The following is a 16,128-nucleotide window of genomic DNA, read 5'->3' as shown; positions in this document are numbered from 1 at the left end:
AGGGGTTGGCAAACAAAAACCAGTGGTCCAAATCCAATGTCCTACCTAATTTTATGTGGGTCATAAGCTAAGAATGGTTTGTTCACAAGAGAAATTGTAGTTATTGATGATAGGGAATACTAATTTTGAGCTCCAATTAAAGGAAGTGCTAGCTCATGAAAAAGAGTTCCATTCTTCTAATTAGTAGGCTTGCATTATAAGTGTTCGATTATATTTTGAATTTTATCAATAAAATTTTATAAATTTGTTTTGTCTCTGGATAAGTACTCATGTAGTATCCTTGATTTTGCCTCTGGGTCCACAAAACTGAAAATACTTGCTGTACAGCTTTTTATTAAAAAAAAATGTTTGAGGGCCGGGAATTTAGCTCAGCAGTTCGGTGGCCTGCCTTGCAAGTGCAAGGACCCGAGTTCAATCCCCAGTATCCCCCGCAAAAAAGTTTGCCAACCCTTCATTTAGAAGATATGGATGTCAGCAAGTAAGGTTGAATATTAAAGACACTAAGCCATGGGCCAGGAATTTAGCTTAGTGGCACTGTGCCTGCCTTGCAAATGCAAGGTCCTGAGTTTGATCCCAGGTACCAGAAAGAAATGAAAGAAAGGCGGGGGGATTAAGCCAAAGTTCATTTCTAAATGAATGTGTCACATATTAATTCTTGCAATAATGATATGTACTTTTTTTTGTAGAAGAAACCTCCTATAAGTAAGTATACACTCTTAAAATGCATGCCATTTTCACAGTATCAACTAATATTCTGATAACTGCCCATTTAAAGTCAAAAGTAGGGTATAAGGTTTTAATGCAGATTTAATACTGTGGGAAGTTCTTAGTTCATGAAATCCCACCTAAGGCCTCAGGCCTCAGGCCTAGGTGTAAAAGATGATTAACTAGAGAAGAAACATGTTCACCGTTTCCACTTTTTGAGTCTTTCCATAGTTCTCCTTTTATTAATTATCTATTAATTGTATTTATATAGACTAAAAATTTGAAAAAATTTTGTCATTTTTTACATTTAATTGAATGATGATTTTGTGCCCAACACTATTGGTGATACAGCAGTGAACACAACAGGCAAAAAAAAAAAAAAAAAAAATCACAGAATGCTGCTTTATACAACTTACAGTCTAGTCGAGAAAGTCAGAAAATACACAAATATGTACACTATAGAGATGTCAGATTGTGTGCTCTGGAGACCAGCTACTCAGAAAGCTGAGGCAGGAGGATTTCAAGTTCAAGGTCAGCCTTGGCAACATAGTGAGACAACTCCACCATCACCACCACCACTGAGGCGGGGGAGGGAGAGAAGGAGGAGGAGGGGGGAGAGAGGGAGAGAGGGAGGGAGAGAGACGGAGGGCAAGAGGGGAGAGGAGAAAAAAGGAGAGGTGGGGAGAGGGAGAGGATGGAGGGTGAAGAGGAGTGCTATGGAAGAAAACCAAGCAAGAGCAAGAAAATGCAAAGTTGGAGTGGAGATTATCTTTTTTGTTTGTTTGTTTGTTTTTTTGAGACAGGGTCTCACTATGAAGTCGAGACTGACCCTGACCTGGAACTCACTATGTAGTCTAGGCTGGTCTCGAACTCACAGCGATCCTCCTGCCTCAGCCTCCTGAGTGCCAGGATTACAGGCATAGGCCACCATGCTTGGCCGGCATCAGACACTTTCTCATCTAAATCCTTTGAAGACTTAGCTGTCATTGACTTCCTGTTCATATATTCCTGCCCCAACACTGGTCTCTCAGTCTCCTAATATCCCGGTACAAAAGCAGGGTTAAGTTTCAGTTATCAAGATTAACAGTAGCAAAAGAGATGCATTGAGAAGGGCAGGGCAGCCTAGATATGTAGCCACCACTTCACCTCAACCCAGCCCTAGACCCTGGGCACTTGGGAGACTTCCACTTTTATTGAGTACTTTGGTACCTGGAGGGTTTTGAGCAGAGGAAAGTTATCTCACATAAGTGGTGAAGGCTTATTCTTCCTATTAATACCTTTGTCAAACTAGGAAGAGCGTCTTTATTCCTCGACACCTTTCCTCCCATTTCTTAAATCTATAGCCTTCAAAATTTGTTCAACTTCTGCTGCAATTGTAGTTACCACGTGAGCCCTTCCATGGACCAAAATGAATTGTGCAATTCTAATTAAACTTTCAAAACTTTTAATGCTGCCTGGCCTAGTGGTGCTGCCCATAGTCCCAGCACTCAGAAGGCTGAGGCGGGAGTATCACTGTGAGTTCAAGAACATCCTGGACTACATAGAGAGTTCAAGGCCAGCCTGAACTCTACAAAGTGAGAGCCTATCTCAAAAACCAAGACGAAATATTTAATGTTAGTATGTTCTAAGTTAGTGAGTCTCTGGTTTGTGTATTCCACAAAAATTGTTAGTATATTAGCTATAGGCTACATTTAGGGGCACAAGTCTTCATATACCCTAATACAAACCTTTGATTTACAAACTCAATAGTTCCCAAAGGCTGGTGTAACTCAAGTTGGTTGTAAATCAATACAGCTGAGATCTGGATGTTTACCTGGGTACATGCTCTACATAAGTGGCAGATAAATCTTCCCTTAACCTAATTAACCCAAGATTTTCATATGTCAGGCCAGTTGTAACTTGAGGGTCCACTGTACTATATATACTCTTGCAAGACCTTCTCTGTGAATAATGTCTATAGATCTAAGAGATTCAGTTAGGATTGTTGGCTTTTTTTTTTAATTGGGTAAGATAAATATACATCTTACAGCTGAGATATGAAATACCCTAAATGAGAGTATGTGTTTCAGAATTGGAGGTGACAATGTAGTAAACACTGTCTTTTGTATTCCACAAACAGGAAAGGGAGCGCTACATCAAAATCCACTACAGTGACTGAAAATGTGAGTATTACTAAAGCAGGTTTATAGAATAGATATGTTTAGGCATTGAGGCAGGACCACGACACAATTATAGGGATTATAGCTTTTCACTTTTAATAAACTTTTTTTCTCATTGAGTTTATTGGTACATTTTAGGTATACAGTACAGTTACATTCATCATTGGGACCTTGTATCTTTACATGACAGGTCTTGGTTCTCAATTATTTTCCCTTATCCCTGCTGTCCCTTCACCCGCTCCTCCCTTCCCTATTTACAAATACTTTCTTTCCATTTTTTCATGATTTTTTTTCCTTTTCCCTTATTACCTTTCCCCTACCCCTCCCATTTCCTCTACACTTAATAAACTTTAGTGTCAACTACTAGTATTCAGAAGGATCTAAATAAATGTTAGCTTCCTTTCCCTGCTTGGGATGCCATGATAAAGGTACTGTATCTGGCATTTGTAGAACAATTACAGGAAGTGATCTTTATACCGTTTTTCTCTCGTGGTAGATTCTATTACTAGTCTACCTCTTTAATATCACTGGGACTGGCATTTTTAGCTTGATTTGATAGATGAGGAAGTTAAGCCACAAATTCTCACAGGATAACAATAATGCAGCCAGAACCAGCCAGGTACCTTGCTTCCTGGGAATGACCAAGGATATTTGTTTCCAGCAACTCTGTGGTTGTAAGACTTACCTTTGGTTATTCAAAGCACTTAGAGATTTTAGGAATATGAAATATCCTCTACTGCTGCTCAAAAGAATATTACAGAAATGCTTGACAAGAAATAGTCATGTGACTCAGATGGTTTAGAGAAAATAATTTAGATATTTGCATCTTTATGAATGTTTATATTTGTAAATGCTACAGGGAAGCAGTAAATAACATCATTGCTTAGGGGTTTCTTTTGGTGGGTATTCAACCTTCTGAATTATTTTTTCAGGAATATGATGAGAGAACTTTCCAGTGTTGTAGAGGCCTAAATCCTTTCTTGAGAAATGAAGTTGTTTCCATAGTGCTTTAGAGCAGAGTCACAGATTTCCCCTCAGGAGACCATGATACCTTGGCAGACATTGGTATTTTTGATACTGGAATGATTCTAATGAACTAGTAGTTAACAGGCATCCATTGCTCCATGAAGTTTTTTGTAAAAATCTGGTTGTTAAAACCTATCAGGGAAGCCACCAAGTTCTGTAGTTTACTATACTGACAGCATCCTGTTCTTTAGCTGGGGAACAGGCAATGTGTTACTACTGTCATATTTATTCTTATAATTTATAAAGAATCCTTATGCATGGAATAAAATCCCACCCAACAAATAGAGGCCTTTTTCTTTCAACTGACTCATCAGCTGAGAGCTACGTCTCCTTCAGTTCTGTTCTCCCTACGGCAGAGCTTGTCACCCTAACTTTGAGCCACACTGCTGTTGGGGGCTGTCTCATGCATTAGCATATCCCTACCAAATAGGACTGCCCTTGCTCCAACTTCCTGCCGGCCTTTTTACTCTCAACTTAATTTCAAGCATCATGTCTTCCAGTTTTCACCTATTTAATTGCCAATAAAACGTATTTAATTAAATACATACTGGTTTGTACTTCTAAGATTTTTATAGTGGATATATTTTAATATAATGTGTTTCTTTAAATAGGAATTAGTATTTGTTTTTTCAACTTGTTTTTTCTTTCTTTACCTAGGATTTCAAGCACACAAAATCCTTTATAATTTAAGAATTCCACTTTTGAGATACCCCAAAACTACAGTTGTTACCCAAGTTATTAAAGTGTTATAAATTTCTGTGTGGTCTTACATTTGGGAAGATGTACATGAGGAAGTGAACTGGTATTTTACTATAATTTTTATGACCTTTAACTCACCAGAAATTATTTTAAGCAAACGGTTCTGTCTTTACCTACAATACAATCTTGACCTCTTGTATCTGGACTCAAGAAAAATAGCCAAAATACTTTGTAGTCTGTGAAATATTAACAAACGTCCTAAGTTCTGGAAGAAGCACTGTTGCATACTGACTGCGAAGTTAACCCAGGAATTATGAACTGAACATATCCTCTGTGCAAGAGTCTGATTTAGGAGGATTCAGAAAACACTGAAAGCTCCCTCATTCCTACCAGAATCCTCTCCCTGAATAATCCTTACTCCATTGCTCATTTGTCTCTCAAGTTTCCACACAAGGGGGGCAGTGGGGGCTGGATCTGCACTTTGTGTTTGCTTTTATTTCTGAGAACCAGGAAGAAGACGAAGAGAAATAGCTACTGACTGGAGCTCACTCACACCTACTGTGTCTCACGGACGCCCTAACTTTGAGAGTCACACATAAACCCTTACTCGCCTCCCCACTTTCCCCAGACCTCTCTGAAGGGCTCAGTGAGCGTGACATCAGGACAAGTCCTAGAGCCCGCCCAGCTTTTCAGGTACCTTTGCCTGAGTGCTGACTTCACAATTCTGTCCTTAAACACCAGTCAGTGAAATTCTGTGCTGGGCTGTCCTTCATGGATATGGTCGGGGGTTTCCAATCCTTATGGCAAGGAATATGGAGGAGAGAGAGGGCTGTCTGGTGAACAAAATATGACTGAATGTTCTGACTTCCTACATCTGACAACCTGCTTCATACAAAAGAGGCACATGAGAAACTATGCCTGAGAAAAAAAAGGTCTAATCACGTGTTTTCTGAATTAAAAAGGCCTCTGGTTAATGTTACAACACAGAAATTTCAATGGTTCATTTAATAATAAAAGCAGTAAGGCTGGGGGTTTTGTTTTGTTTTTTGAAACAGGGTCTTGCTATGTAGAGTCCAGACTAGCCTTGAACTGCGTAGCCCAGGCTGCCCTTGAACTCATGGTGATCCCCCTGCCTCCAGGCATGCCCCACCACACCCAGCTAAAACTAAGTTTTAAAAGCATTAGCTTTTAAAACTGATTTTTTACTCATTAAAAACAAAATTCCAGCCGGGCTTGGTGGTGAACACCTGTAATCCCAGCACTCGGGAGGCTGAGGCTGGAGGATCACTGAGTTTCAGACCAGCCTAGGCTATATAGTGAGTTCCAGGGCAGCCTCAACTACATAGTGAGACCTTGTCTCAAAAGAAGAAAAAAAAAAAACCTAAGCTACTCTGTTCTGGACAAATCTGGATGAAAGGACACTTACTACCTTTGACAACAAGAACAGTTAATTTGCTTTCAGAGGAATCTGCTTTTTTACCTAGTAGTCAAAGCAGATCCCCAGGATTCTCAAAACAAACTCAACGCCTGGGCACCGTACCAGGTCCCTAGGAAGACCCATTTGTCACCCTGTTCCCCTTTCACTTGTATGTGGCATTCACTGTTTCTCAACAACTCCTCCTGGAAGTCTGGCTTCTGTAACGTGGCTCCATCCCAAAAGTCAAATTATCACTCTATTGGTCATAGATTGGCAGACATTTTCTGTAAAGAGCAACATACTAAGTATTTTAAGCCATGTGGTTCCTGTAACTACTTGAGTGTCACTGCAAAAGGAGCCACAGATAACAAGAAAGCAAATGTACATGTTTTCCAATAAAACTTTATTTACCAAAACAGGCAAAGTCAGGATTTAGCTCACAGGCAGTTTCTTTAGCCCTTTCGGCAAATGATGTAAAAAAAAAAAACAACTTATCTATAAGCTTTTGTAAAAATCTGGTTAAATGTTGCCTATGGTTTAAGTGACAGATTTTGCTTTGATTTGAGGAATATTTCCTTATGACTCTCAAGGATGCCTCTTCTGGCCATACATATCCACAAGAGCAGCTGCCTCAATTTAAATTATAGACATCTGCTGTAAGAGGAAAATGATGTGGTGCCTTAATTTCACTAATACCTTCTCTAAGACATCAGAATCTAGAGGATATATTTTATGCAGTCTAAACATCTAACAGTTTTTGTGCCAACTATGTGTCTTACATCATCTCAAAATATTTCTTACACCCAAGTTAAAAAATCATTGCGTAAAGAATGCTTTCTTTTACACAAAGGACAAAGTATGAACACTGATGTTTTAATTATTAAAAGTACATCTGTGAGTCACCAGTATCCAAATATGTTTCCATTTGCTCTTTTATTTGAAGCACTTGAATAACAACTGGTAAAAATCCCATTGTAATTCTTTAAGCATTCTGATTTCATTTTCCTGCAGTGAAATTGTGTTGTATAAAGATTAAGGCTCAAGAATCTTTAATAACAAGTTTTGTTTTAGTATTGTTGGTGTTTGTAAGCAGATTCAATTTATTTTTAGTTGGGATTTTAACCTAACTAAATCTGGAATGATTGTTTTTCAATACAACTTTGCAAAGAACTTCCTTCATCCAACAGCTGGCTTTGTTTGATTAAAATCTACAATAATAAAAATAGCTGAACTGGTTAAACCTTTTAGATCCATTTAATAGTACAGAGGAAGAGTCACTCACCTATTGTCGTTCATTAAACCCAGGAAACTACACCCTTACTATCTGTAGGTACAAGGCTAGCTCTTCAGCTGTTTAAGATTAGAATCTCATCACATCTCAGTCTGGAGACCTGCCAACTTCTCAAGTGCTGCCAGAGAGAGAAAGAGTGAGAGACAGAGAAAGAGGGAGAGGGAAACAAAGGAAAACAGGAGGAAGGGGAGGAGGAGGGAGGGGCAGACAGACAAAAAGCTGTTTTAAACTACACGCTCAGCCCCTAGTTTCATCTTATAAAAGTGCCTTTATAGAGCCCTCCTCCCTCATTATCCCAAAACTTCTTTAATCCAGACAGAACTATAAAACTACACTTGAGCTTCTGAGAAAGCTATGACAAAAGTTTATCATTTCTTCCAGCATTGAGGAAGCTAAGGCTAGGGTATCACAGGTTCAAAGCCAGGCTGGACTATATAATGAGCCTATTTCAAAAATACAAAACAAGAAATGTTTAAAGTAAGTAAATATAAATCATTTCAGGGCTCGGGATTTAGCTCAGTGGCACTGTGTGTGTCTTGCAAGTGCAGGGCCCTGAGTTCAATCCCCAGTGAAAGAAAGGAAGAAGGAAGAGAGAGACAGAAAGTCTGTCTTCATATTCTGGGACAGGGTGTAACATCTTTCCACAGCAAATTAGATAATGGTAGCTCACTGTAAGTAGTAAGTCTGTGCTACTGAAACAAGATCTACTGCACATGGTACCCAATTTATTCAATGTCTCCATCTGTTCATTAAAGCCAAACGAAAGGATTTAAAAACAACCCTAAAACAGAGATCAACACAGTCAAGTGTAGGTTCAGCATCAAATAATTTATTTGCAATCGGAATTAAAAGAACATTGGACAGTTCTAAAATGTATGTTTATTCCGATACTTCTCACTAGTTGTGCAATAAATCCATGGCAAACTACCAAATTAATTTTACATTATTTCTTCAGGCTGTAGGTTTATCGATGACTTCAAATTTGGGATCTAAGAGGGAAAAATAGGATTTAACTCATTGATCCTCTGAATTTTTTAGTGAACATGTTTCTAAACATCTACACAGAAATACAATAGCTAAATACTTATTCAACACTTCCTATGAGGAGGCTCTACAAACATGTTTTAACTATAAGTATTATGAGGAAGAAACTCTCCCCACATATCAGATGAAGATCACACAGCTAGTAAGTAATATTGTCAGGATTCAAGGTCAAGCATTTGGACTTCAGAACCCTACCATTCAACCTATATGTTACATAACCTCCTATACTAATGGCAAACATTTATCTGTTATCTATGTACACACTGTGGTCCTAATTTCACATGTAATTGTCATTTAATCCTCTAAATAATCAAAAGAAGTATATTGGCCACTTAAAACAGTTCCCCGTAAGAATCTTATCAGAACCTTACCTTCAAATGTGAAGCTTGGGAATGTGTTCATGTCAGCTTTACCATACATTTGTTTAAGTTTAAAAAGCTCTCTCTCCATATCTTGCTGATACTCTGGACCAGTGTCAACAGGTCCTCCAGATGTCCTGTGGGTAAAGGAGCAAATAAAAACTAATTTCATGCACTAGTTCAAAAAAGCAAAATTACTCTTCACCATGAAATGTCAACAGACCTTTTCAAGGTATTCATGTAGGGAAAAGTAGACTTTCAGAACGTTATTTCTACTTGAATTTCAAGTAGATTATTTTAACATGATGAGGTTTCACATAAATAAACCAACTTTAAACAAATCTCTAACATATAAGGTTTGGTAGTGTCAAAGATACATACTTAAAGAGTTTCTCAGGGTCTAAGTTTAAACTTCCTTTTTTCTTTTTGGAGACAGGGTCTCACTATGTAGTTGAGACTGACCTGGAACTCACTATGTAGCCCAGGCTGGTCTCGAACTCACAGTGATCCTCCTGCCTCAGCCTCCCTAATGCTGGTATTACAGGCACGAACCACCACGCCCAGCCCAGGGTCTGAGTTTAATGAGGTATGCGTGGGACCTGGCATAAAGGGCTGACTATTTGAACGTCAGTGCTCCCATATTGTAAAACTGTAAACCAGCACAAGGCATGAAGCAGTCTAAACTTTAGGTTCCACATGTAAAAAAACAAATATCCTAACTAATAAGGACACTGAGAGAAGAGGTAAAGTATATGGTGAACACTATTATTACTCATGAGGTTATTATATCAGCCTTCAATGTGGCCTTTAAAAGACCTTAGGGCTCAGTGGCACAGCATGTGCTCAGTACACCCCAGCACCAGAAAATAAAAACAGGTTGGCAGTCCCACCATTGAGGAGACTGAGATTTCGAGGCCAACCTGAACTACATAGTGAGACTCCATCTCAAAACACAACAGGCCAGGGATTTAGCTCAATGGTTCTGCCACCTGCCTCGCAATCAAAACACAACAAATTAAAATCTAAAAAACAGTAAGAAAAGAATAATGTAATTTTAAGTCTCTATAACAGAGCTCTGTCAAACAAGTACATCATTTCAAGCCCTCAGAAATTCTGTAATTTAGAAGGGGGAGAAAAATGACATTTACAAAAACTTATGCTGCAAGGAAATTAAACGTAAGCTTTGACGATGTGGCTTAACAGAAAAGTCCAAGTTGAAGGGGAAAGACCACTTTGATGAGCTAATCAGGAACACTTCATTTAGTAAAGGTGGGATTTGAGATAAGCCATGCAATTTGGACCAGATTTGAATTTGAGACTGAAAAAACAAAACCTGGTGGCGGTAAAGCATTGGCTGTTGATAAACCAGCAGAACCCAGATCTTATCTGGATAAGCCTAGGAGTTTGTATTTTATTTGCCAAGCAATAAAATGACAAAATAAAGTTGTGTTTGGGAAAGAAAAATATAGTATCACAGAGCAGCAGCAGGACCAAATAACAATACAGTAATTCATTGAAGAAAATCTGTCATAAACGTTATTTCCTTATCAATGAATATCATAAACCAAAAAAATTTATAAGTGAAAATTCCTTCTTTTCTCACATGCCTAAAATCAAAGCATTGGAGCATTTATGTTAAGAGAATTTCTACCAAAAGAGATGGATCACTGTAATTTATGAATTTTTTTTTTCAGATGGGATCTCACTCTACAGTTCAGGCTAAACTTGAACTCAATATGTAGCTCAGGCTGGCCTCAAACCTTTGGTGATCCCCTGCCTCAGCCTCTCAAGTGTAGTGATTACAGGCATGTGCCACAATGCCGGGCTTAAGAAATTAATTTATATGGGTGTGTGTGTGGTACTTGGGATTGAACCCAGAGCCTTTGCACTGGGCTACATCTCCATTCCTTTTTATATTTTTACTTTGAGACAAGGTCTTGCCAAGTCGTTACATTGTCCAGACTGGGCTTGAATTTGCAATCCTCTTGCCTCAGCCTCCAGATTAGCTGGGATTATAGGCACAAGCCACACCAGTACATGATATTTGTTATAGATCCTTTCTTTTGTCCAACAGAAATTCTTGTAGTGATAGAAATGCTCTACCTAGCCATATCTGCATACTGACTACTAGAAATACGGCTTAGGTGACTGAAGAACTGAATTCTTATTATCCTGTCAATCTAACACTAATGGTCTACTGCATGTTTAAGAGTCTTATTAAGCTAAAAGCAAAGTCATGGAAGCAAATTCTGCAACTTTTTTTTTTTTCTTTTCAACTGGGAAGATGACTCATACACTATCACATTTTCAAGAGGAACAAATAACCCCAAACACTGCCCTCAAAGTCATGATAAAACATTTAACTGTTCTAAGAAGCCTATGCCTTCAGTTAGATGTGTACACTCCGTCCTATGAATTCTGTAAACACTACTGTATCTCTCTTAGGCCCTAAACCATTTACCTTATATTTCCTTATTTAAAGCTTTCTACCCTGATCAGATTTTAAGATTATAAAAATACAGTGTGGCCCACCACAGTTAATAGCCCAGTACTTTGTATAAGGTAGACAATAAATGAAAAGAAAATGGAACTCTAAATTGACATACCCTACTTTTCCTGAGATTTGTAGGATGGACCTAATGATCACAAAGGTGATCATTCATATCCAAAACAGTATGGCTTGGTAATCATCGTATTCCTAGAGTTAATACATGCCATTTAGAATGTTTTGCTCTTATGAAAATAGCCTTAAGGGGAAAAAAATAATACTGTTTATATTTCTTCCCAATCAGGATGTCATAGAAAGGGCATTATGAGAATCAGAATACATTATGTTTTCTCCCTATTAGTTTTTATGGCCTTAGGCTAGTCATGTTCAAGGGCCTTACTTCCCTCAAAAATAACTGCTACATGATTTTCAAGACAATGACTTTGTAGTAAGGATGTGTATTTAAACAGATAACAGATTTAATGGACTTTTCTCTTGGATTCCTTATAAAGAAGTTCGGGACTTCAATCATGAAGCTCACTTACTATCGATACTTATATTTATACTGTGGTTGATTACCCACTTACTGTCGCTTTGACTTGTATTCTCTAATCTTGTCCACGAAGAGCTTCTGTATAGGATCAAGTTCCTTATTAAATGCCACTGCTGTAACACCAATGTTTCTTCGCAAATGGACAGAGACTGCCGACCGAAGAACAGCGGAGAACCTGAAGAGCCTCTGAAGAATCATGGTGATTCTATAGTACTAAAAACAGCATCCGGTTAGCATACTTTCGTAAAACACTTTCAATATATCACAGGGTGGGAATCCAGTTCTAAGTGCTACAGAACTAAATAATACCAGAATTCAGCCTGTACCAGACCTCTTTCCTCTCATTCCCTACTGCAAATCTTCTGCTTCTTTACCTTTGGGCCCTAGAAACTAGGAGCAGTTATGAACATCTCAAGCCTTAAAGAAAGGACAAAATTTGGGATGAGGTTTTTTTTCCATGAACTCAAGTCTTGGACCTGAGGAAACTGTAGAGGGCAGAAAAATCTCCACCCCTAGTAGGAAAAAGAAAACTTGCCCCCAAATCAATGTGCCAGGTTTCTCTGACCCCTCGAAAGAACGAAGGGCAGAGACTGGAGATAGCTGCTTCAGCCAAGAATGATACCTTGGAAGTTTGCATTTCAGAGACACACAGCAGAAGACTGCTTTGCCTCTTCCAAATGCAGGGCTCCAGCCATTCAAGAACACTGTAACTACTAACTCAACGTCCAAAAGAAATGCAGAAGGAAAATACACCAGCTCACCCCAACCCTGCAGAAACGGGGAAGATTAGAAAACACATCTATCTTAGCCATTAAAAAGAACCTTTAAAGGAGATAAAAATCCCTGGTGCTTGGGATATCAAACCCAGGGTTTCACACATGCTAGTAAGTGCTCTACTAGTGATTTGCTACATCCCCAATCCTGAAGGTCAAAAATTTTTAAATAAGGACTTAAAAGACTTCACAGAGCTAAAATACATTATTTATTTATTTATTTATTTTTGAGACAGGGTTTCACTTTGTAGTTCAGGCTGGCCCTGAACTAGCTATTTAGCCCCAGGCTGGCCTTGAACTCTCAGCAACCCTCCTGTCTCAGCCTCCCAAGTGCTGGGATTATAGATATGGTCCACCACACCCATAAAAATACTCTATTTTCTAATTTACAAAATGTCAATAAAACATAGATAAATCAAAAGGGGAAGATCTCTGTTAAGACCTGATTCAGTGATTTAAAGATCAAAGGTAAAAATATTCCAAAATACAACAAACATATGAAAATAGGAATTCAAAAAAGTAGATGAGGCCATAAATAATTACTAGTAGAAAATATTCCTCAGCCAAAGACTTAGTCTATAAATTAAAAGGGCTTATTCAACCCTATACTGAATGGCAATAAAAGATTTACAACTCAATATAGCTGTTAATACTGTTTTGTTTTTTTTCCTTTGTGTTTCTTTTTCAATTAGGGTCTCATTATGTTGCCCAAGTTGGCTTCCAAGTCCCAGGCTCAAGTGATAGCTGTGCCTCAGCTTCTCAAGTGGCTGGCATTCCAGGCATGAACCACTGCACTCAAGTGTAGCATGGGAGCATTTCTGAACCTTAAAGTCAGAACCAGATATGTTAACATGTTTCCCACGTCCCTTCCCAAATTACCATCAAGATCAACACACCAGCCTCCACTTCTATTAAGTTATTAGAATGGACCAGGGGAAGTATACAAACTATTACTGTTCTATAGTAATAGAGAAGAAATTGGGAATAAGTATTTAGAAACTTTTATGGCAATTCAACAAAGTAGTTTTTGCTTTGAACTTAATAAAAAATGAAAATTTTTATTATGTGTGCCTGGTTTATTTTTTTCCCTTCACTTTTCTGGTAATTCACTTTTATTATATTCTTCAAAAGTATCCACAGAGAAGGGTAAGACTGGCCTTCTACCACTGTGAGTTTAGGAAGCACCACCTATAAAACAGTATAGTTCCATAATGATTCTCCAACAGTGGAGAGGATGGAAGAGGAAGTTACCTCTCAGCAAACATTTGGCAGCGTCTGAAAAATGTTTGGTTGTCCTAATTAGGTTGAGTGCTACTGGCCTCTAGTGGGCAGAGGCCAGGGATGCAACTAAGAAATACCCCACCCCCCAATTGTCCAAAGAGTCACAAACCCTGGAATAATCTAACACAAACTAGAAAGGAAACCAATCAACAAGAGATCCTCCACTGGCCAAGAAGAAAGCAACCGCTGGAAGAAATTACAGAATTCATGTATCCCTCGTACCCTCTATCAGAGAGAAATACTTGAGAAAAGATCACAAGAAAACAACAAACGACCTTATGAGGTGTCACTACCATTTCTTTTTTCCCTCCTTTTGGTTTGTTGAGACAGTCTCACTACGCAGCTCAGGTTGGCCTTGAACTCACTGTGTGTGGCCAAGGCTGGCCTCAAACATTCAGTGACCCTCCTGACTCAACCTCCCAAATGCTGGGATTACGGGCTTACAGGCTTGTGTCACCACAACCAGCTTACCATTTCGATTTTTAAACATAGAGAAACTCAGGCTTAGAGGTTTAATACCTAGCCCAAGATCACATAGTAGAATCTGACAACACAAATACATAAAAATATTGCCCAACTAAATGTTCCAGCAAATTAAGGACATGCTTAACACCCAGCAGTACGGCAACCTCACATTGTTTCAGCGCTGAATATAACCCCCTTGCACTATTTTACAGATAATAAAATTATGTCTCAGAAAGGTCATCAAATTGCCCACATACCCAAAGTTAATTTGCTGTAAAGTTGATTGCAGAGATTATGCTATTCCTACTATAACTTAGGTAAAGTCCATTTTTGGTTTTCAATTATCCACCACCTAAATACTAAGGATTTACCCAAACAGATCTCTACTTTGGCCTTTTTCCTCAACCCTTTCTTTCCCCCAACAACTCTCTTATCTAAATTCTACAAACTCAACCACACAACAAACACATAATCTCTTATCAAAATTTGTTGCTTCTGTATTACCTTTCATTTTGTGTGTGATTTATACACTATCAGCAGAAGACACATCAGCACACAAATAGTGTAAAAGGCCATCTGTGACAAATTCTCTATTCAAATACAATCAGGTTCTAGGAAAGACTTTGATAGGAATGTGACAAAAAAAAAAAACTAGTTAAGACAGCAGCAAGGACAGAGACCTTATGGTGGCACACAGCACGGTTCTATTTGCTGGCTCCTCGGAACACGACCCTAAGCTTAACCACAGAACTGCCGAAGTCTGAGCACACGATCATCTCTATGTGGGATGCAAACTGCCCTGCTCGCTCTTAAGACCCACGACTTCCCCCGACCCCCGCACTGCTCCAAAGATGCCCCGAGTGTCCGGGCGGGGTAGGCCTGACCTTGGGCTGCCCCAGGCGGGCTGCAAGCCACGACCCCTCGACCTCCCTGCCTCCCTGTTTGCCCACACAGAGTGTTGTATTCATCGCATCTACGACAAATTTCAAGGCCCCGGAAGCGCCGGCCAGCTATGACCCCGGGACAGAGCGTGAAGGTGCCAAGGACACTGGGCCGCTCAGTCTTCCTAGTAGGGCAGGGGTGAGAGGCAGCCTAAACCCTGTGAGGAAAACCAGAATCGCAGTCCCAAGAGGCCACGCTGGCCTCAACACCCTCCCAGTCACCTTGCACTCAGTCCAGAGCTCCCAGAGCCACCGCCGCCGGTACCGTTCCACTTCCGGCCCTGGCTCCGCCCCACACGCAATGCATTATGGGCCACCGTTTCGGTGGTTCGACGCTTACCGGACAGGAAGCGTCTCGGAGACTGTCTGCGACCGGACAGTTCTAGGTGAGACAGAAGGCAAAGAGAAGGAGGAAGTGGAGGGTAAGTGCTTCCGGGTCCCCTGGCAAAGATTCCTCCATCTTTCCTTTGCCTAATTTGACTCACTCTTTCCTCTTGAACACTGTGCTCTGTACGCATGCGCACGTTGGATTTTCCCCTCGTTCAAGCTCCCCTGAGATTCAGTGTCCGGTTTCTTGGCGATGTTGAGTGTATACTGTGCAGGGAAAGTGAAAGAATGTCAAACAAAGCCGATTGAGGCATTGTGCCTCGTGAGCCTCCGTCGCCCCGAGCGTCCGTGTCGCACACTCTGCTGGGAGTTGTAGTCCTGGACCCGGGGGTGCCTGGGAGGCGGGAGAGGGCTTGGGGTTTCTCGGAGCCGATTCCGCGGGAAGGGGCCGGGGCCCTTAGACTTCGAGTCGGGGCAGCCGCGGATCTTACCTGGAGAGACGTTGCACGTGGAGTCCGCGCCGCTGCCGTTCTCTGCCTGCTCTGGAGCGCGGGCCAGGGCAGCGGGGCCGATTGTGGAGCGGGTGAGTGCGGCCGCGGG

General features: G+C 40.1%; 3 protein-coding genes across 8 annotated transcripts in view; 2 read left to right on the top strand and 1 right to left on the bottom strand.

Moving 5' to 3' along the window:
* The window catches only part of Jam2 (junctional adhesion molecule 2), a 44,248-nt gene extending 38,593 nt beyond the window's left edge, over window positions 1-5,655 (top strand). The window contains exons 8-10 of the mRNA XM_033768055.1: window positions 687-702; window positions 2,825-2,867; window positions 4,548-5,655. Coding sequence (XP_033623946.1) covers window positions 687-702; window positions 2,825-2,867; window positions 4,548-4,580 — 92 coding nt within the window. The 3' untranslated portion in view covers window positions 4,581-5,655. The remainder of the gene's footprint in view (window positions 1-686; window positions 703-2,824; window positions 2,868-4,547) is intronic.
* Window positions 5,656-8,097: 2,442 nt separating this feature from the next.
* On the bottom strand, window positions 8,098-15,769 carry Atp5pf (ATP synthase peripheral stalk subunit F6). Of its 3 annotated transcripts, XM_033768091.1 has the most exons (5): window positions 15,687-15,769; window positions 15,542-15,583; window positions 11,776-11,954; window positions 8,713-8,837; window positions 8,098-8,286 (listed from the first exon to the last, which is right to left on the bottom strand). In XM_033768091.1, exons 1-5 carry the CDS (start codon window positions 15,717-15,719, stop codon window positions 8,249-8,251), a joined length of 417 nt encoding a protein of 138 aa, XP_033623982.1. In that variant the 5' UTR covers window positions 15,720-15,769; the 3' UTR covers window positions 8,098-8,248. The 3 variants fall into 3 exon arrangements, with proteins under 3 accessions (XP_033623982.1, XP_010606865.1, XP_010606864.1); XM_010608563.3 differs by lacking the exons at window positions 15,542-15,583; window positions 15,687-15,769 and adding an exon at window positions 15,424-15,520 and having other exon boundaries at window positions 11,776-11,946; XM_010608562.3 differs by lacking the exons at window positions 15,542-15,583; window positions 15,687-15,769 and adding an exon at window positions 15,424-15,524 and having other exon boundaries at window positions 8,099-8,286.
* Window positions 15,526-16,128, top strand: part of Gabpa (GA binding protein transcription factor subunit alpha) — a 34,255-nt gene continuing 33,652 nt past the window's right edge. Inside the window, exon 1 of one of the 4 annotated variants that reach the window (XM_010608560.3) lies at window positions 15,526-15,623. The gene's annotated coding sequence lies outside the window, so the exon portion shown is untranslated. Of the gene's footprint in view, window positions 15,624-16,032; window positions 16,112-16,128 lie in introns of those variants that run through there. The other 3 variants (XM_010608557.3, XM_010608559.3, XM_010608556.3) reach the window with 3 other exon arrangements.

Source organism: Fukomys damarensis, unplaced genomic scaffold (genome assembly GCF_012274545.1).
Source record: "Fukomys damarensis isolate Sample0158 unplaced genomic scaffold, DMR_v1.0_HiC HiC_scaffold_24, whole genome shotgun sequence".
Classification (NCBI taxonomy): domain Eukaryota; kingdom Metazoa; phylum Chordata; class Mammalia; order Rodentia; family Bathyergidae; genus Fukomys; species Fukomys damarensis.
The sequence above is the reverse complement of the archived record's forward strand: the minus strand, read 5'-3'. Positions and strand labels throughout refer to the sequence as shown.